At 46.8% G+C, this 21,483-nt stretch overlaps 1 protein-coding gene and 1 long non-coding RNA gene across 8 annotated transcripts in view; both read left to right on the forward strand.

Annotated features, from left to right (window-relative positions):
• SYNRG (synergin gamma) overlaps positions 1–21,483 on the forward strand; it is a 56,450-nt gene that overhangs the window by 5,826 nt on the left and 29,141 nt on the right. For 3 of the 7 annotated variants that reach the window (XM_081172856.1, XM_081172855.1, XM_081172857.1), the window contains exons 3-14: positions 1,319–1,437; positions 2,496–2,626; positions 3,408–3,513; positions 4,018–4,129; positions 5,787–6,092; positions 7,295–7,528; positions 9,345–9,422; positions 10,505–10,701; positions 11,687–11,935; positions 14,095–14,231; positions 16,866–16,984; positions 19,160–19,222. In XM_081172856.1, coding sequence (XP_081028982.1) covers positions 1,319–1,437; positions 2,496–2,626; positions 3,408–3,513; positions 4,018–4,129; positions 5,787–6,092; positions 7,295–7,528; positions 9,345–9,422; positions 10,505–10,701; positions 11,687–11,935; positions 14,095–14,231; positions 16,866–16,984; positions 19,160–19,222 — 1,851 coding nt within the window. The remainder of the gene's footprint in view (positions 1–1,318; positions 1,438–2,495; positions 2,627–3,407; positions 3,514–4,017; positions 4,130–5,786; positions 6,093–7,294; positions 7,529–9,344; positions 9,423–10,504; positions 10,702–11,686; positions 11,936–14,094; positions 14,232–16,865; positions 16,985–19,159; positions 19,223–21,483) is intronic. The other 4 variants (XM_081172860.1, XM_081172861.1, XM_081172858.1 and 1 more) reach the window with 3 other exon arrangements.
• On the forward strand, positions 16,997–18,420 carry LOC308574939. The gene is made up of 2 exons (XR_014002651.1): positions 16,997–17,376; positions 17,996–18,420. It is a non-coding gene; the product is annotated as an uncharacterized lncRNA (long non-coding RNA).

A 21,483-nucleotide genomic window follows, 5' to 3' on the forward strand; every position in this document is an offset into this window, starting at 1 on the left:
GGGTGTTGAAACTTGGGGTAAAAAAAATTTGTAGGTTCCTCTTCCATAGAAGTGGAGCTCCAAGGCTTCCTTGGGGAGACACCAGGACACCTGGCAATGCCGGACTGGTGCAAATACATCTCTTAAATCAGAGTTACATTTCAGGTGCTTTCCCTAGAGGTGTTAACTGTTCTTAAGGAATATGCCGGTGCTGCCATTGACCAAGGTCAATTCTCATTAGTTGGCTTCAGAGCTCTTCCTAATGGAAGCCCCAGTTACATTAACCATTATCAAGGCTTGTAATGATGTAGCCCTTAATCGTGACTAAGACTTGCAGAGAGGGGAAGAGCTGGAGGAAGGGATCCCGGGATGGCATCCTTGCCTGGCAGACTTGGGGCAGATCCCACCTCTGATACCTGCCCTGGGCGGCTTGGGTCTGCCTGCCACTCCACTTTCCCACAATGTGCCAAGAACGACCCTGCCTCAATGGGAATGTGTGAAATTAAAAATGGCAGCTAGCCCCAGCAACCTGGCATTGATTGGAGCTACCCACAGCCACCATATGTTAGGTCCGGTGGCAGAAGAAGGGGACCTGCTGGAAGGCACTGTGTCCAGGGCCTCCCCCCTAAATCTGGAGCCATCCCCAGAAGGAGTATGTGATCTTGCAGCCCATCCCCAACTCCTTAACCAAGCCCTGCCATGGGACAGTAAAGGAGGAGGAGGAGGAGGAGGAGGAGGAGGAGGAGACAGTAGGGGAAGAAAGAGCTATGAGTGGAGGGGGGCCCCCTTGCCCACCCTGAGAAACTCAACAAACTGCTGTACCTGGAACTGGGTGTGTGAGCGCAGCTGAATGGGACACAGTTGTAGGCAGCCTGAGGAAGTACCATCCACCCTGGGTTTGCCCATAAAAAGCAAGTCTAGAGTGAGAGACTGGCACCTGCTGTTTCCAGGAGTTCTTCTCATTGTGAGACTTTTGTGGGTGAGCTGAAAGTTTGTTCGGACCCTGGTAGAGAACCCAGAGGCTGAGAGGGAGGGTGTGTCCAAAGGAAAATGAATTAATATTCATATCACTTTGTATTAATGTAACATTTTTATGTAGATGTATTTTTGTAATATTTTCTTTAATTTGCTGTTGTTTTCAGTTTTTATGTACACTGCTTAGATATATTTTTTAATATATTAAGCGGTTTAGACATTAAATAATCAATAAAAATAATCGGTTGATTAATAATATTGAAATAATGGTTGGGCCAGACGGTGGTCTATGCTTGTAGTTGTGGATTAATAAAATTTAGATCTAACAGGGAATCCTAACCCAACCTTTCATGCCTTGGTGTAGGTATGATTCCCATGCAACAGCAAGGCTTCTCGATGGTGTCGGTCATGCAGCCCAACATGCAGGGCATGATTGGAATGAATTACGGTTCTCAGATGCCTCCTGGAACAATGACCATGCAGGTTTGAGACTTGTGCTTAGTCAACAGGAAGCTCTTGGGCTTTGATCTGTATCAGGAGGAGTGGAGTTTGCTGATTTATGCGAGAAACCGAAGGCAGCGGCCCGGCAGGCTTCCCCTTCCTAAGCTTCTTTCTCATAAATAAAATATTTTAATTCGTATCCTTGCTCTTGCACCAAAGCCACCCTGTGAGGCTTCTCCAAATATCACCTGAGTACAACCAGTGTCAGACTTTGGGGGGCCCTTGGCATTTGGGATGGGGCCACATGCTCACTGCCTGCCCCCAGGCGTGCCGAAGCTGTGGCAGGTGGGAGCCCTTTTGAATGGGAGCGAAGCTTGGCTGCTATCCTTTGTGGCCTCCTGCCATCTTAAAGTGACTCAAATGCAATGCCCCAGCCTGTAAATTTATAGTCCTACTCAGACACTGCTAGGGCAGCCACCATGGGTGAGCTGAGCCCTTATTCAGAAATGAGCTTGCTGCTAAAGAAAAAAGAAAAAGAGACAGAGCATTTGGTGAACAGCAGTGCAGCCAGGTTGGGCTGGTGAGGTGCCCTTTCAAGCCCCTGTGGCCCTTGGGTCAGTGCCCCACCTTGTCAACTGCTGGTGCCGGCACTCTGCCACCACCAAGCATCCTATTTGTGTCTCGGGTGTTACGGGGAGGGGATGAGGAACTCTTTACGCAGCGAGCCCCAATGAGAGCGCAGAATCTTGGGGGAAGCATGCTATAGGGCAACGAGGGCAAAGCATGCTCAGTGGTGACAGAAAGTTGAAATGGGAGATGGATGGAATGGGACGAGCTGTGTTGGAAGTGTGCATGGCTGGTTGGAACTCCCGTAAAGCAGGAACCCTCCACATTGCAGTGTTTTGTTGCAGCAGGTCCTGTGGCCATTGCAGATTGGACCAGAAATTTTCTGCACGCAATGCAGGTGTTTTCTCACTGAGCTGCATCCCTTTCCCAGATTCCTGGGTTGGCTTCCCCCAATGTTTCTTGCTCTTAGCAAGGTGGTTTTTTTATTTTTAACATTAAATAATTGAATGCCATATGTTTCATTTGCTTCCCAGGGTGGCATGAATCTGGGCCCGATGCCAGCGGCTGGGATGTCATACATGGGGCAGGCTCCCTTCTTAGGAATGCGCCCAGCAGCTCCTCAGTACACCCAGGACATGCGGAAGCAGTTTGTGGAAGAGCAACAGTAAGTGACGCTTAGCTGTCCCCCCCAAGTGTTGGGATGGAGATGAGAAGGGTCGTTAGGGGCCTTATACTAGGGGCGGGGTGCCTTTATAGCCCAAGAAGAACATTCCCTTGTGGGCAACCATATGGGGCTGATATACCAGTGGTGGGTGGAGCCAGTGGCAAAAGTGGGTGGAGCAAAGGAGATGACTGACCTTTGTACAGGAGGCTACATTCCAACTTTTCAGAAACCATAGGATTCTAAACGCACACAAACACCCTTCTCCTTCCAAGCAAGCAAGGAGCATTATCATGAGAACCCATTTCAGCCAGGCAGCTGTGAAGATCACATCTGAATTTGGAGATTAAGAGTGCCTCGAACAAGATTGGGTCTTGGGCAGTGTTACTTTGTCCTAAGGCAAGCCTGGGTCAGTTGCAGCCCCCCATTGGTGTGCTTACTTGGCTGGTGTTGTCTTTGAACAGTGTCTCTTGCTTGCCTAGATAGAGAAGAGGAAGGGTCATGTCAGTGCGTATAGAAACTAGCCTAGGACACAAAGGTAAAATTTACATGGGTTGCTCCACCCACTTTTACTTCTGGCCCTGCCCACCAAGGGCACATGGCCCTCAGAAGATTGCACAGAAGGGAATGTGGCCCTCAGGTGGAGGAGGTTTCCCTACCTCTGGTTTAAGAAATGTAATACTCAGCTGCAGAAAGCAGGAAAATAAATAGTGGTGAAACATATGGCCTAAATAATAATCCTTTTTTTAAAAAAAATAATGGCATGGCTTGAATCTCGTTGCAGGAAACGATATGAACACCAGCAAAAGTTTTTCGAAGAGGAAAGAAAAAGGCGCCAGTTTGAAGAACAGAAACAAAAGCTACGGCTTTTAAGCAGCGTGAAGCCAAAGGTCTGTTGACAAGGGGTGTTTTCAGCAGCACCCTGTCAGATTTTAAATTAATTAACATACTTTCTCTTGAGCTGGGAAAATGAGCACAGCTGATAGAAAATGTAACCTTTTAATGAAACAGTGCAGAGCATTGAAATGTACAAGGCTGAACAAAAAGCAAGATATGAAATGATAAACTTCTCCCGGACAAAAAACTGGTTTAGTTTGACTGTTTCGGTTGGCCTCTTGATAAAGGTTGCCACTGAGATGCAAAACTGCCTTTTGTTAGGGGAAGAAAAAGTGTTTAAAACATATTTTCCACATGCCTTTAAGAGTTTCACCACGGGTCATGTCTTCACTGTCAGGCAGGGTGCTTCTGAATGCCAGTTGCTGCAAACCGCAGGAGGGGAGAGGGCTCTCGCACTCGGGTCCTGTTTGCAGGCTTTTCTTTGGGGCAACTAATTGGCCACTGGCTAGAGGGGCCTTTGGCCATCTTTTTGTTACGCTCTAATGTCTCTGTTTTAGATGGGTGAGAAGAGCAGAGACGATGCACTGGAAGCTATTAAAGGGAACCTGGATGGGTTTTCCAGAGATGCGAAGCTGCACCCCACGCCGACATCACATCCTAAAAACTCAGGTATTACGTTTTTCATCGGAGATGCGGAGAATGAAAACCCCTGAGCTGGTGCTCTCCTAGTGTTGTCCCAGCCAGCATGGCCAATGCCCAGGGATGACACTTGGTCCTGCCGCTCTCACAGGCACACTTGGTGGGGACGTGGGAGAGGGCCTTTTTGGCAGCTGCTCCCAGACTTTGGAACTCTCTCCCTAGCGAGAGAGACTGATTCTCTCCTTGTTGCCCTTTCACTGGCAGGTGGACACCTTCCTGTTCCAAGAAGCTTTTGGAAACCAACTCCTTTTAATGAGAGGGCTGGTCTCGTGCTCTTTGTATTTTAATTATTTGTGTGATTTAAATAGATTTAATACATGCATATAGTTGAAATTTTGTCAATGCATAATTGCTTTTTCTATATTTTTAGCGGTTCCTATTTTTATTTGTAAGCCATCTTGAGTCCTGTCAGGGAAAAAGGGGCAGGGTATAAATAAATTAACAACAACAACAACAACAACAGGATATGTAGTCTAGAAACCTCCGCAGGCCACCAGGGCAGGGCTAAGATAATGAGGTGCAGCTTCATAAAAACCATTTAGCATCTCTCTAGTTGATAATAATTTTATTCGTTTCTTCATTTGTTAATACATTAAGGACATACTGAAACCAGAGTTAAGCACTTATAAATCCCACTGATTCAACCTCTCCTTTTGAAATCAGCAGGACTGAAGGATGCTTAACTGTGACAGGATCATAGCAACACCCATATAAAACTCAACAGGGAGAAGGTTGTTTTTTGTTGTTGTTTTGTTTTTTGTTTTTTGTTGTTGTTTTGTTTTTTGAGAGGGGAAGGGAACCAGAATTAATTGGCTCCACCTACTGCTGGACTCTCTGCCTTCCACCCTGCCAGTCCCAAGGAGCGTCAGTCACTACTGCCTCCATTCCATACACCTTCACAGGACAAATGCAGCAGCTTTAAAACTTAGTCACAAGATTAGGATGGGTACTAACAACATGCGTCTTAGGTGGCAAATCCCAGGATAAAAAGGTGCATCTTCAACATAACGGTAAAACCTATACAGTCGTACCTTGGATCTTGAATGCCTTGCGACGCAAACGTTTTGACTCCCGAACGCCACAAACCCAGAAGTGAGTGTTCCTGTTTGCGAATGTTCTTTGGAAGTTGAACGTCCGACGCAGCTTCCGATTGAATGCAGGAAGCTCCTGCAGCCGATTGGAAGCCGTACCTTGGTTGTTGAATGTTTTTGGAAGTCGAACGGACTTCCGGAATGGATTCCGTTCGACAACCAAGGTATGACTGTATAGTGAAGTTGCCAGACGCCCTTTGAAGGGGAGGTGGGTTCCACAACTTAGGGGCTGCCACAGACAATACACTCTCCTGGACCACCACCACCTGAACGTCTGAGGGCAGGGGAACTCTCAGGAGGACCTCCTCAATGCAGCAATGTTCCTCAGCGCAGCAGTTTACGAAACGCTGAGCAGTACTGCTTGGCATGGAGTCAGCATTGCCAGCAACCCCGTTCTGCCTTCATTAGAAATGGCCATTTCTCTCCCTCCCTCCCTCTCTCTATATTTATTTATTATCCTTAGCAAAAAGACTTGTTTTCCTCATTGGTTTCCATTTTGTGTGTACGTATGTGTGTGTGTTCATTCCATTTTGCAGATCATCCCACGCCATCCCATTCTACTGTGTCTGTCTCCCAAACCTCTGCCTTTCTTGACGATGACGAGTTTAGTGACTTTATACAGGGGCCTGTCGAAAACGCCCCGACATTCGTGCCTCCCACCTCTTCCCAGCCTTTTCAGTCTTGCCATCCTTCCTCCCAGGCTGGGCAACGGCTTTCAGAGAAGGTTGTGGCCCAGTCTCTCCCTCCAGCCCAGATTCCAGTGTCCTCCATCTTTCACGGCCCCAGGGGGCAGGTTCCTTATTTCTCTGCTTCTCCAGCTTCACAAAACACTCAGAAAACAGGTAACATACCATATGTTTGGTGTTTGGGAGGGGTGGGGTACAAAATCCAGCAGCTCTGAATATGGGAACTGTGCTTGGTAAATTCCATCTAATCAAAAACAAGTGATTTGACTTAGAGCTGCAACATTTAGGCTGTGATCCTGAGCACACTTCCTCTGGAGTAAGCCCTGTTACATGCAGTGGAACATGTGTCTAGCAAATATGCATGGTGTTGTATTACTAGGTTGCTTAAAAATATTTTGATTGATTTAAGAGGTAAAGGTAAAGGGACCCCTGACCATTAGGTCCAGTCGTGGCCGACTCTGGGGTTGCAGCACTCATCTCGCTTTATTGGCCGAGGGAGCCGGCGTACAGCTTCCGAGTCATGTGGCCAGCATGACTAAGCCGCTTCTGGCAAACCAGAGCAGCACACGGAAACACTGCTTACCTTCCTGCCAGAGCAGTACCTATTTATCTACTTGCACTTTGACGTGCTTTCGAACTGCTAGATTGGCAGGAGCAGGGACCGAGCAACGGGAGCTCACCCCGTCACGGGGATTTGAACCGCCGACCTTCTGATCAGCAAGTCCTAGGCTCTGTGGTTTAACCCACAGCGCCACCCGCGTCCCGATTTAAGAGGTACCCACCCCCAATTAACTGGGCAGCAGAATTTGAAAGTTAGTACTTCTAAATCCATAGTGGCAGGTGCTTTCTTAGAAGAGGTATTCTCCCCTCTTTTGTCACAGGAAGGAATGCCTCTTGAGCCGTGACTTACATACATAACGTCTAAAAAATAATAATCACTCCCTCTAGTGTCAAACTCATGTGGTGAGTGCCGACAGATACGAAGCTAAAATGGAGCTATTGGAAAGAAGAGGGAGGTATCGGCATGCTCAAGAGAACCTCTAGTTTTTTGGGGGAGGGAGTGGGTTGAAATACACCTTAGGGGCAACTCCCCCTCCCAAGAAACTGAATGAGGCCTGAACATGCTCAGTAGCCATGGAATGTTGAGAGCTGGTTGAAAAGGAATAAAATGACATATAGGAAGACATGACACCTGCACCAGCCTTGGGTAAATGTGGGGCTGCTCATCCATTCTTGTTTCCGCACCTCGACAGCTCCTTTTGTGTGTGGAGGCGGGTGTGTTTTGTGTGTGGATTGGGGTGGAGTTCCAAACTTGAGATTTAACCAAGTGCCAACAATTCCTCCTTTTATCTGTCCAGGCCCTCCCTTGGAAGAGAAGCCCCTGCCACCCTGTGGGTTGAGTGAATTTGGGCAGGCACAAACCCAACATAAAACTCCTGACGCTGAGCTCAGTGCCTCAGCTCCAGCTGCAAATGGCCCTGATCCCAGGTTAGGGGCCAGTAACTGGCAGCCCGCAGGGGCGCTCCCGAGTGGCAGCCCCGGTCCAAAGGCAAACAAGGCTTCAGAACAAAACCTGTCAGCCCAAGAGCGTGGTGAGCATATCTGTGTCTTGCAGAGCTTACGCTCCAGTGCTGCTTGAACATGCTAACCTCTTTAACACGAATGCCGGGTGATTTTGCTCTGAACCCCTGCTTGAATAATAACAGCGAAGCGCCGATTCTCCTGACTTAACATGTGACGTCCGCAAGTTCTGCTTCTGTTTTTCAAACTTTGTAACCTGTAAGGGTCAAAACCTAACAAGCTTCTTTGAATAAGATTTGATCCTGCAGAAAAAAAGTTCTTCCAATCATGCATGCTTTCTTCTGATTCTTGTCTTTAGCTGTCATTTACCTTGTGGAGTGGGGGGAAAATAAACACCTCATCTCCTCAAACAGCAACAAACGCATCCCAATACCATGAATGAAGTTGATGGATGGTGTGGACTTAAGGGGAGGTAATAGGAGAAGGGACATAGGTCAGTTGTGGAGCTTCTGCTTTTGCATGCAGAAGGTTCCAGGTTCAGTCCCTGGCATCTCCAGATAGGACTGGGAATACCCACTGACTGAAACCCTGGAGAGCAGCTGCCAGTCAGTGTAGACAACACAGGGCTAAGCAGACCAACAATATGACTTGGTATAAGGCAGCTCGCTGTCTTCCTACTAAATGCAGCACCAGGAGGAGTGGAATATTAAGGGGAGAGATGTAGCTCAGTGCTGCAGCATGTGCAGAATGTCCCTGGTTCAACCCCCAGCAGCTCAAGTAGAAAGACCCCCTTCTGAAACCCTGGGGAGCCGCTGCCAGTCAGTGCAGACAATACTGAGCTAGACAGACTCTGCCTATGTTCTATAATAATTCACACAAACGTAATTTGAGCAATAGAACCCATTATTAACTGTCCCAGTATTTCCGCTTCTCCGTTTAGTTCTCTGCGCACCGCCTGGATTGCTGTTCAGGTGGCCTCTCTTCTAACAGCAGTGATAGCACTTAACGGACTCTGCAAATTAAGAAGGGTTTTGCCTGCTTAAAGAACAGGCATAAAACGAAGTGGCAGTGGTGTGGAATGAACTTGAGATGGACTCTATGGCCATCGCTCTTTGCAGATGCTAGATTCCACCACCACCACGATGATGGCCATACAAGTATTTGCTGCTGGCATCACTCAAGCAGCCTCTTCAGTTCTATTTGATTCCCAAGGAGAGGCGTTTGCAGAAGTTGGCACTCTGCAGCTGCAGGAGTGGAGGCTCCGAGGGCCAGGTGTGTGTTTTGACTTCTCTGGCCAGAACATTACCCCTCCACTCCTCTTCAGGAGAAATCTTAGTATGGCTAAGGAAAGCTATTGCTCTTACTATGGCGATTTGTAGAAATAGAAAAGCCCCGCCTAGTTGCCATGGAGGCTTATCCAAAAGGGCAAATGGGACTCTGCCCCACCAACCTCAGACAGCCCCCGTCTTCCTCCCTTCTTACTTACAACAAGTCAGCAGGTGACTTCACCTGCCATTGGCTCTATCTCTGCCTGTCATTGGCCTCGATTCAGAAGGCTGGTCTCCTTGCCAGCGCTCAGCTGGTCCTTGGTCCCGCCAGGGCTCAGCTGAATTGCATTAATTTTTTTAAATTCCAACAGTCCTAGAAATGCTTCCCAAGAGCTCTGTGTAGAGAGGCTCTGTTGCATATACAGAGTGTTTAAAGCTTGATTTGTGTTCAGAAGGAGAGTCTCTTCCTTCATTTCTTTGAGCGTGCCATTTTATTCCGGACTGCTTGCAAGAGAGGCGATTCCTCCTTTGAAATAAGATGACGGAAGTGTTCCAGATGAGTCATTTCGCTGCAGATATTTCCTAAATATAGTTTTCCTTTCGTGCGTGTGCCTTTTAGGTGTCGGAGTCTTCCCTTCCCAGGATCCAATCCAGCAACTGATGCCTCCCTGGATTTACAATGATAATTTAGTTCCAGGTAATATTAATGGCAATGATGAAACTGAGCAGGAATAGCCTTTGAAGGTATTAGAAAAGGTGATGCAAGCTCACGTCCCATTCTGGATGACTTGTAATTAAACCAGCTTATTTCTTAAGATGATTTGCCCTTTCTGCAGGTGAGGGGACTGGTATATAGAGTCTGTGCTAAGTGCTTAGTAGGGAACACTAGATTTTAAACTGGGCTTGCTAAGGGCGTCTCACTTTTATTTTATTTTATTTATTGGATTTTTATACCACCCTTCTCCCAAAGGAGTCTGGGAGCATCAAAATGTTAAAACACTACCATTTAAAGTAGGAACATAGCTAATACATGTAAAAAAACTACTGAAAACCTTCTGAAAACATTTAGAAAAGGGTCTATAAGCTTCATTCAGGTGGTCTGTTCTCTTCCGCTCCCCACCCTGCCATTTTATTCTCACAACAACCCTGTGAAGTAGCTAAGGCTGGTCCAAGGGGTCACAGTGGGCTTTTGTAGGGCTGAGTAGAGATTTGAACCCAGGTTTCAGCCTGACACTCTAACCGCTAGGCCACACGAAATCACACATGTCGCTGAATTGTTCTGCCCAGACACTGAGGTCCAGTGCCGAGGGCCTTGTGGTGGTTCCCTCACTGCGAGAAGCAAAGCTACAGGGCACCAGGCAGAGGGCCTTCTTGGTAGCGGCACCCGCCCTAATGAACACCCTCCCTTCAGATGTCAAAGAGATAAACAACTACCTGGCATTTAGAAGACATCTGAAGGCAGCCCTGTTTAGGGAAGTTTTTAATGTGTGACATTTTAATGTATTTTTAATCTTTGTTGGAAGCCACCCAGAGTGGCTGGGGAAACCCAGCCAGATGGGCGGGGTACAAATTACTATTATTATTATTATTATTATTATTATTATTATTCCATGTAGAGTTCTGTACATGCTCTGTTTGCTGTCCAGCTCCACAGTGGAGCTGGAGGGTTGGCATTTGATGGTGTCCAAGTTCATCTTGTCTCTAATTTGGGTTCTTACATGTTGGCAACTCCTGATTATGCGAACTACTTCTTTTTTTGGCTGGCTTTTTTCTTTGCAGATCTGTACAAGAAAATTCTAGAAACCACTATGACGCCCACTGGAATAGACACTGGCAAACTTTATCCCATCCTGATGTCTTCTGGACTTCCCAGGGAGACGCTGGGGCAAATATGGGCCTTGGCCAATCGCACCACTCCTGGGAAGCTTACGAAAGAAGAGCTGTATACCGTTCTGGCGATGATAGCCGTAACTCAGGTAGGAGCGACTAAACACTGAGAGGCAAAGCTGGGGGAAGGTCAGCTCACATCTTTTGAGTGGGTTCTGTGCACCTCTTCTTAGCAAAGCGGGAAAAGACGTGCTGTGGTACAGAGCTTGTAGCGATCCTGCATCCAAGAAACTGGCCAGATTCTGCACCCCCTTTGCTACAGTGATGTGCCGGTCTCCAAATGGGTTGCTTCGCCCCCAGGCATTGGTGGAAAATTACACAAAGTCCTGTATCATTTCAGTAGAGTTGGAGAAATCATTTGAGCAGCAGTGGTCACATACATAAATAATTTTTTATATTGTCTAGGTAACTCCAATCCCATAATTCCCCCCCCCCCCAGCCTCTGGTTTCTTAATTGAGGTTATTGCAAACATTTTTTTCAATTCATTACATACCATCTCTCAGTAGGCTTTTACCTTATTGCAAGTCCACCACACATGGGAAAAAATACCTCCCTTATTTTTAACTTTCCAACAAATACTTGATTTCGATTTATGCATTTTTGCTAGTTTTGCTTTAAATCATTTTCACAAATTTCCCCCTCAAACCATAACTTGATGTAAACTTTAATTCTGTGTTCCACAACCGCTCCCATGCCGACATTTCAATACAGTGGTACCTCGGGTTACATACGCTTCAGGTTACAGACTCTGCTAACCCAGAAATAGTACCTCAGGTTAAGAACTTTGCTTCAGGATGAGAACAGAAATCGTGCTCCGGCGGCACGGCAGCAGCAGGAGGCCCCATTAGCTAAAGTGGTGCTTCAGGTTAAGAACAGTTTCAGGTTAAGAATGGACCTCCGGAACGAATTAAGTACTTAACCCAAAGTACCACTATATTGTGACCAATATCCATTGCTCAGTGTATTATTGAAGATATTACTTGTTCATCTTTAGCTTCGCATTCTAATAGCGCCTTATAAAAACAGTGCTGCTGTCTATTAATGCTTTCCCTGCCCCCTCTTTTCACTTACAGAGAGGCCTTCCGGCTATGAGCCCCGACGGTTTGAACCAGTTCCCCTCTGCCCCGCTCCCTACACTGAGTGGGCTCCCGATGGCAATCCCTGTTACGGTGAGCCAGCAGCCCATGATGCCTCCGGGGCCTCCCGTCTCCATGCCTCTTAGTATGGCGCCCGCCGTGGTGGGGATCAACATGGCTGCACCAGTGGCGGGACCTTCAGCGCCGGCGCCCAGCGGGTTCATGCCGCCTTACCCCCCAAGCCAGGTCAGTGCCGCGTATGCCATGCAATAAGCGAGAAGCCTTCTTGAAGTGGATTTAAGCAAGAACTTGTCCTTTCCAGCCAATATTTAAGCAACAGAGCGTGAACATGTCTCTGTCTTTTAATGCTCACTTGCTGTTCTCACATCCTGTTTGTTTGCTTTCATTTTTGAAGTATTTGTGCTTCATTTTTAATCTGCATGCCGTTTCTCCGCATGACTGTATGCAAGGCAGCTTAGAACCCATATAAATTACGGTGTTTTTATATGGCTTTCATTGTGTTTAAATGCATCTTTTCTTTTAAATTTTATTGGGTTGTAGTCGGTGGTCCTACTCAGAGTAGGCACATTGAAGTTAAAGGATACAATGGTAGCTCGGTTCTCAAACGTAATCCATTCCGAAAGACCGTTTGAGTTCCGAAACGTTCGAAAACTGAGGCGCAAAGGGCTGTCTGCAAATTCAGTTGAGAAAATTGAAAAAACACGCAGCGGAAGCCATTTGACTTCCGAGGTGCATTCGAAAATGGAAGCATTTACTTCCAGGTTTTTGGCGTTCGGGTTCTGAAATGTTTGTCAACGGAGATGTTCAAGAACTGAGGTACCACTGTACTATTGACTTAGGTTCTTTCCTTTCAAGGGGTCAGTTCTGAGTGAAACTTAGTCGAATACAGCCCTGTGGTGGTTGTTTTTAAATACTTCTGTTTTATTTTTGTTTAATGTTCTAACAATATGTTGTTTGTTTTTTAAAACTTAGATATTTTTTTTTAAAAAAGTAAGCAGTTTATAAATGCGTTTCAGTAAATGAATTAATAATGTCCATTCATTTCAATGGGTTTTATGCAGCTATGTTTAACCACAGTTTGCCTCTGCTGTGCATCTGTATGCAGTGCGGTAGGATCACCCAGTCACTCTTGATGCAGACATGCAGCAGAATTACTGCTAGCTGGGATAGCTCAGTCAGTAGAGTGCGAGACTCTTAATCTCAGGGCTGTGGGTTCGAGCCCCTTGCTGGGCAAAAGATTCCTGCATTGCAGGGGGTTGGCCTAGATGACTCTTATGGTCCCTTCCAACTTTATGGTTCTATGATTCTGTACTCCTTGGAAGGACTCTCTGCATGAGTCACTGACATGGGAAAGAGCTGTGCTTTGAACAGTGACTTATGCAGAAGCTCTGCAAACACCCTCCTCTGGGAGCCGACGCTTCGTTCTCCTTCCAATCCAGGTGTGGTCAACAGACCACTCATGGGCATGGAGGTTTCCTGGATTATTTGCTTCATTAGCCTTGGGTTGAAAGTATGTTGAAATTTTGGCCTGTTTTTTCTTTGGGGCAGTTGTTACAGGTTCTGTGGGTGATATCCCCAGTTCTTTGCAACATTGTCTTGTAAGTACAGTGGTACCTCTGGTTAAGTACTTAATTCGTTCTGGAGGTCCGTTCTTAACCTGAAACTGTTCTTAACCTGAACCACCACTTTAGCTAGTGGGGCCTCCTGCTGCTGCCGCACTACCGGAGCACAATTTCTGTTCTCATACTGAAGCAAAGTTCTTAACCTGAGGTAATATTTCTGGGTTAGCGGCGTCTGTAACCTGAAGCGTATGTAACCTGAAGCATATGTAGCCCGAGGTACCACTGTACCATGCTCGGACTCAGAAATAAATAGGGCTACTTTATCCAGCCCACAGTTTTAAGGGCTTTGCAAGGGGGGAGTTCAAAGTTGATGTAAGTAGCTTCAAAAAGGAGGGGAGATTTGAAAGTCCACCCGACAGTTCCCGGAGTCTTTTACTGATAAAAGTTGGCAGTTATTTTCATAGGCTGAGCCTTTTTATCAGAGTAATTTGATAATTAGAGCTCCTACTTACACAGCAGAGACTCAGTGGAGACCTGACCCGGCGCCATCATCGCCTGGAACACTTCTTTCTCCTGTGCACTATGAAAGCAAATCTTCTGGGGTGCAGGAACAAAGCATGCTTCTGGTTTTAATGGGAGAGAAGGAAAAGTGTGCATCTCTGCTATTGGAAGCCTCCTGGGAACTTTAGGAGTAGCCAATAAATAACAAAATAAATAACAAAATAGATAGCATAGTAGTGTTAGTTTTAAAGAATTCAAAGCAGCTAGGTATAAGATTGCTCTCACCCTGAAAGGGGACTTTATGATTTCATATTAATCTAGGCAGCCAAACAGGATGACGACGACTTCCAAGATTTCCAGGACGCTTCTAAGTCTGGGGGGCTTGATGACACCTTTACAGATTTCCAGGGAGAAGTGTCTGGATCAAGCAAGGCGTGTGCAGCACAGCAGCAGAGCAGGTAGAGGATTTCTAAAACGTACTTTTACTGTAGGGGTTTTTGCTGGCAAGTGTGTGTATACTTGTGTGTCAAAAACAAACAAAAATAGCTTTTCACATCTTCCCACTTAGGAGGCATAGAAACAGGACTATGTCCATGCCTCATTCTAAATCGGATCCAGTTACGTTTTAGGCCACTCATGCCCAAGCTTTGTAGGAGAGCCATTGTTTAGTTCTGTTGTAAATGGGGAACGATTATAGCTCAGTGATCATGTGCATTGGGAGGCAAAACGTCCCAGGTTCAATCCCGAGCATCTCCAGGTAAGGCCAGGGGGAAAAACCCATTTGAAACCTTGGAGAGCAGGTATAATTCAGAACCGTGATGACTGGAATCTTGCTTTGCCCCCCACCAGGGAAGGTCTGTGGCTCAGTAGTAGAGCATCTATTTTGCACTGCCAAGTGTCCCAGGGTCAATCTCTAGCATCTCCAATTAGGACTGGGAGACAAACCTGGAGAGCAGCTGCCTGTCAGTGTAGGTGGAGCCATGGTCGGACTTGATATAAGACAGCTCCCTGTTTTCTTCACTGTATCTTGCATTGAAATGAATTGCTGATCTTACTGCAATAAGTAACAGTAATTATGTTTAACACAGTATAATGACATATACCATAAACACGGTAATTACGACTTAGCCATTCTAGCCTTCTTTTTATTGCATATTACTTTTCCTCTTACACTTTCTAGCCGCTACATATAAATATGTAGAATGCATTGCAGCCATTCATCTTTGGCACAGGAAATGTCCTCCCGTGACGGTCTAATTGGAGTGTGAGTCAGCAGATATGTAGCTGTGGAAGGGAGAGGTTGTTTTTCCTGGAAAAGCCTCACCTGCGTCTCTGTCCCGTGTGACTGCACCTCCCCTCTGGAGTGGCGTAATCGTTTGCAGTCTAATATGCTGGTCTAATTGTTTGAAAGACTTACTTTTGGAGGGTGGAGGGGTGGGGGGAAGTCTCCAGCTCTACAGACAGCTGGTGATTAGACTTGCCATACAGCATCCTGCTAGATTCCCGGTGTGAACTTGCATAAGATTTCCATAAATGTTACCTCTTGCTCTCTTTATTTGTGTAGTCCCTCTCTCTTCCCCCTTCTGCAGGCTTCATGGGTCCCCATTAGCATGCATCTGTGAACCACTCAGCTTGTAGGCCACTGATAAGGAGATTTATTTGAAAGTGTCTTGCTCCCAGTCCATTTTTTTCCAAAAACAAAACAAAACCCCTATATCTGTGAATCCCACAGAAATCCATATTTTCGATTTGGTGGCGTGGATTTGAGGTTAAACAAAAGCATGAGTTGTTTTAATGTCGAGGATGCTGTTCCAAGCTGTCAGCAGGGAGATAAAATATGTGAGTCGTGTGGTGAAGCTAATCCAGGGTGGCTTTGCTTTTTCCCACCACAACAAAACAGAGATCTGCATGGGAGCTGCAGTGTTTGGATGCTTAATCAACTAGATCAGTGTGTATTTAACTGCTTTTTAGCTGTTTCTATTGAATTTTGTACATTGCCTTCCACCCTCCCTGTTGAACTTACAGTGCCTACAAAAGAGATTTTTTTTTATTCCAGCAGGCATTTTAATTAAAGTCTGATTTTATAGTTTTGATTGATTTTTATCTATCTGTGTTGTGGGTTCTTGTACACCACTTAGAGATGGTTGTCATTAAGCTGTATATAAATTGTTCAAATAAATAAAGATAAGAGAGGAAATGGTGGATTTATCCAAAATGAGCAGGGGTGGTGGTGGATGACAGAGGGAACAGGTATGTGAGAAAAGGATGCAAGAATACAGGTCCTGGGTGGGCCAGAAATCTCCATCCTCTTCCTTTTCGCCTGGATTTTTTTTTGTGCCCATCTAATTGCTCTGCCCTCCCTTTTAAACTCAAACGAATGATTTTCGGCTTAAGATAGGGACTGTCAATTCAGAGCAAAATCTATGTAGGTGGTAAAGGGGTGGGGGAACACCACGCAGCTTGTTACTGATTTTTTTTCTTCCCTCTCTTACCCTAAAAATATCGTTGGGAAATCTTGCGGCATAAATTTCAGCAGTGCGTATATGTGTGTGTGTGTGTGTGTGTGTGTGTGGTTTTCTTCACCCTTGAATGGGGGTAGGGAACATTGCCTTCTGGACCTGCTTCCTGGGAGGTCACATGCCAGTGGTAGGCGGGGCCAGAGGCAAAAGTGGGAGGGGCAAAGGATGTAAATATTACAGTAGGCTAGTTGACACCCCACCCCCCCACCCCATCTATCCTCCCTCCCTACTGGTAAGAGGCATTATCTCGGTTCAAATGTGAAGCGGGGGGCCAGGGAGAGTTCAGGCCTGGGAGAGTTCTGAGAGCCAGATAGAGAGACCTGGAGAGTCTGAGGTTTCTCCCCCATTGCTGTAGAAGTCCTACCCTGTGCTCTGCCACAAGCCGAAGTGCCCTCTCAGGCCACCAGAAGCTGTTCTTGCGTTAAGATCTCTCCCATCCTTTGACTCCCTTTCCACCCTAATGCAAAGCTTGAGAACGTCTTCTCTGACAACTGAGCCGGTCTCTGCAGGAGCAAGGCCCTTTGTGCCCAGCCCTCTCCTCACATTTTCCCCTTCCCTTGCTTTTTTATGCAGCGCCCCTCCGATGCTGATCCCGCTCTCCGGCGCGAAGGTGCCGCCCGCTGTGGATAAGTACGCCGTTTTCAAAGGGATTGCCACCGACAAGGCTGCAGAAAGCACAGCTTCGCTTGGAGGTAAAAAAAAAGCAGCTGTCTAACGTATTGGTGCACTCCTCTTTGTTATGACCTTTAATGGGTTGATCACTCGTCTAGGAAGGGTTGTGGAGGTGCTGAGAACATTTCTCCTTTTCCCATGGGTGGCCCAAGACATTTTGGTGCCCGAGGCGAACAAAAAAATGTAGCCCCTTGCCCCGGTCCCCACCAGGGAAGGAGTGGTGAATGGAGATGTACATCAGGAACAAGGGGGGAAGAAAGAGCGACACTGGGGTCTGCTGCGCTTGAGGCAGCCACCTTCCCTGACCTCATGGGTGGGCCGGCCCTGCCTATCCCCATTTACCAGGTTTACCTTTCCCTCCTCATGCACCAGATCCAAGCGTGAAGCTGTCGTGTGTGATGCTAATACAGTGGTACCTCGCAAGACAAACGCCTCGCAAGACGGAAAACCCGCTAGACGAAAGGGTTTTCCGTTTTGGAGGCGCTTCGCAAGACGAATTTCCCTATGGGCTTGCTTCGCAAGACGACAGCCCATAGGGAAATATCCGGGACAGCGGGGAAGCGCAGCGCGTCTTCCCCACTGTCCTCGGACCTCCTCCGAAGCTGGGCGGTGGGGCGGGAACGCCTCCTCCCGCCGCCGCAGGGCTTCGGAACGATGCTCCGAAGCCGGGCGGCGGGGCGGGAACACCTTCTGAAGGCAGGCGGGGGGCGAAAGTCTTTGTCCCCCCTGCCTGCCTTCCCAGGGGCTTTTAAATCGCCCCGGACAGCGGAGAAGTCCTCCGCTGTCCCGGGGTTTTTTAAAATGCTGGGGGTGGGAAGAAAAGCCCTTGTCCCCCCCTCCCCCAGCCTTCAGAAGAGGTCCGGAGACAGACTGTCCCCGGACCTGGTCTGAAGGCGGTTTCCATAGGAACGCATTAATTGATTTTCAATGCATTCCTATGGGAAACCGTGCATCGCAAGACGAAAAACTCGCAAGACGAAGAGACTTGCGGAACGAATTAATTTCGTCTTGCGAGGCACCACTGTATGGAGAGAGTGAGATCCATGTAGGCCACCTTGAGCTCCTTAGAGGAGAGGTGGGATATACAGATAACCTTGGTGTAAATCTGCATCCAGTGTGATGTCGTGGTCAAAGTGCTGGTCTAGGACCCAGCAGACGAGGGTTCAGATTCCCACTGGGTGACCTTTGGGCCTCTCAGCTTAGCCTACCTCACAGGGTTGTTGTGAGGATGAAATTGGGGGGGGGGGGAGCTTTGTACACCGCCTTAAGCTCCTTGGAGGAAAGGTAGGCTATAACTGTAATAAACACTAAGCTAAAGCCCTTGCCCTTGAAATCCTTGATTTCTATGTGCAAGGAATATTGATTGTTGTACGGAGGACACCGGTTTGCACAAAACCTGCACTTGCTGATTGATATGCAAAGATGCAAATGGAGACACGGTGACTAAAATTGAAATGGGCCCTATTGCTTAGCGATGTGATGAAGAACTTAGACTCTGTGCCTGCTGAGTCTTATCCGGGTACTAACTGTTGATGGGCAACTTTAAGGCCCCTCCTGCTCTTCCTCTTTAAACTAGAGCGGACAGCCCTTTGGAGAGAGCATGGAATAACTGAGAATAAGCCGCAACTGAGCACAGTGGGACTCAATTACTTAGGGAGCAGCCTTACATTGAGTCAGAACATTGGCCCGTCTGGCTCAGTATTGTCTGCCCTGGCTGGCAGCAGCTCTCCAGAGTTTCTGACCTGGGTCTTTCCCAGCCTTACCTGGAGAGGCTGAGCATGGAACAGAAGAACTTTTGCATGTAAAGCAGATTCTCTGCCGCTGAAATATGACCCTTCCCTTGAGATTCCTGAGCAGCATAATCCCTGCTTCCAACTGCTCCTACAAAATGCCTAGGCTGCAAGGTAGGATTGGGAAACAAAGGGTGGAGGGAGGGGCATGTTGATCGCCAGGAAAAGTAAAGGAGCAAGCAACTGATTTCTCTCAAGAAGTGCCCAAGAACACATCTCAGAAAGAATTCTTTCTTTAGCGGCTGATCTAAAGACAGTCACGCAAACACTTTAACATGCCAATTTTTAACTTGTGATGATGATGATGATGTGTGTGTGTGTGTTTTATTCCAGCCTTAATTAATTTAACTATATTGTGACTGAATTTTCCTTTTTCAAAAAAAAAAATTATTATACCCACAATAGATTATGGAGACAAGTACAGTGCTTTTCGAGTGCTGGAGCAGCAGCCTGAGAGTAAGCCCTTAGGTAAGTGTGCCAGATTTGCAAACCTTGATATCTTTGCCTTGTTGACTCTGTGCTTCTTTTTCAGATTGTTTAAAGGGTCTCTGTAGGTTTGGCAAAAATCCTACCAACACCAATCTCAGGGCATTAATACTTAGTGTGTAGACATTTATTTAAACCAGGGTTCCCGAAGTGGTGAATATTCACTCCCTCTCTTCCCCCCCCCATCTCTCTCTCTCTCTCTCTCTCTCTCTCTCTCTCTCTCTCTCTCTCACACACACACACACACACACACACACACACATACAGACACACACACAGTCAATGGGACCTAGAGGTGCAGAGTTTCACTTTTTAACCTTTTTTTTTTTACAGTGTCTCAATTCTAACACCCCTCTTTCACTCCCCCACAAAGATGCAAAGGCATAAAAGGAAGCTGCCTTTAATATTCCTTGACTTTGTCTCATTTACATTCCTAAGAAGTTGGGTTGGGGTCAGTGGCAAGCTCATCAAGGGGGTAGGTGGACTCAGAGGTTGGGGGCCACCCTACTTTAAATAATTGAAACAACCTTCATGCTGCCTCAGTTGTTGGACTGCAACCTCCATCAGTCCCAGCTGTTAGGAAGCGAGTGTAAGTTCTGGCTTAAATGCCTGTTAATATGCAGCTGCTTTTTAAAGCTAGGCATTTCTTTCTCCGCTCTTCCAGGCTGTGGGAAAATGCTGCAATGAGCCTTCTTCCTTCTCAGTTTATTGCCATTTTATATAACTGCAGAAAAGTACAGCTTTCTCATGGCTGTTTCCAGGAAAGCTCATTTCCATAAGGTCCCCAAGGGCGGCGTAGTTACATTTTCTGGGAAAGATGCAGTTTCCTGGATCAAAATGGACTAGAGTCCTTTTTTTAAAAGCACCTTTTTCAAAAGACTGGCAAATATGCTATGGCTAATTAACTCAGGGGGCTACAGGCTGCTTCATCAGATGCTGTGTGCATTTCAATAATCTGAGGCCAGGGGAAACGCATTACGAGTCTCAGTTTCTCAATAACTGGACTGTAGCGCAAGCTTTCCATCGTCTCAGTGTAACAAGTGAAAATTGGAGGCAACTGCTTTGGAGACTTGGAATGCCATTAACATTTTTAAAACTAAGCAGGACTTCAGCCCTTGTCAGCACCGAGACCGGAGACTTCCTAGGGAGCCTCTCCCTGAAGGAAGTACAGAATATTTTATCTGTGAAGATGCCTGGCATATCACTCAAAAAGTCGACAGTTGCAAAAATACCTTTATTAAGGTCAACAACAACAAAAAGTCACAAAATCGTGGCATCCTTTTTGAGATCTCCAGCACCCTTAATCAGGTTGGAGTGTTGCACCAAGCAAGGCATTGGCTCGGCATGAAAAACGTCTGAGCCCGTCCAGTATTTCAGAGAAAGAGAAGTTGGTTTTGAATTGCCCTCTTTTCACTTTTAACCCTTTCACCAGCTTACATTTCTAACGGAAAAGCTTGCAGCCCACCAGTAAGTTGAGTTTTGCTGTACCTTGCCTGGGTTTGGATTGATGTCAGTTTCACAAAGGTGCTTTTCTCCCCATCTGGGAAAGCTGGAGTTTGCACCACCTGAAAGAACCAGGTCCGCGTAACAGGAGTTCTGTTTGATGTGACCTCAGTAGCTTTTTCCTTAGTAGTGGCTGGTGGAGCAGCATTGCTCACCTCCAAACACCCACGTCTCTGTTGCATCCTGGGAGGCGCAAGGTTGGTGCAGAGCCAATGTACCAGTTGGAGTTCTGGATTGGCTCTGCTGGAGTGTTTGCACTATACCAGCCTCACCACTCCCTTGCCCCTCCTCTCCATCCTTGTATGCAGTAGTGTCACAGGCAACTGGAAGTCAGGTGACTGTTGCTACCCCATTTTGCTGATCTTTGCCACAGTTTAAACTGGCCTGAAGCGCTGGTTTGCTCTTTCTGTTAACTTATGGCAGCATTTGTGAAACTGACTTAACTGGGTTTTCTGTTTTCATGGTGACGGTGATTTGAAATATGATAAAGCAAAACCTCTCTCTCTGTGTGTGTGAGTAGATGTAGATAGAACTTTTGCATTGCATTACCTTTCAAGTAATGTAGACATATTTTAACAGCAGCTTCTGTCTAAATATGTCCTGCTGGTGAAGGGGTTAATCAAAATTAAGTGAATTCAATTGGGCCAACTATGTGGTCTAGCTCTGTGTAAGGCAGCTCTGGTGTCTTAAGAGAGGGGCTGTAGCTCAGTGTCTAGAGCCCTCGCCCTGCAGGCAGAAGG

This window comes from Podarcis bocagei (assembly GCF_964188305.1).
Source record: "Podarcis bocagei genome assembly, chromosome: 15".
Classification (NCBI taxonomy): Eukaryota; Metazoa; Chordata; class Lepidosauria; order Squamata; family Lacertidae; genus Podarcis; species Podarcis bocagei.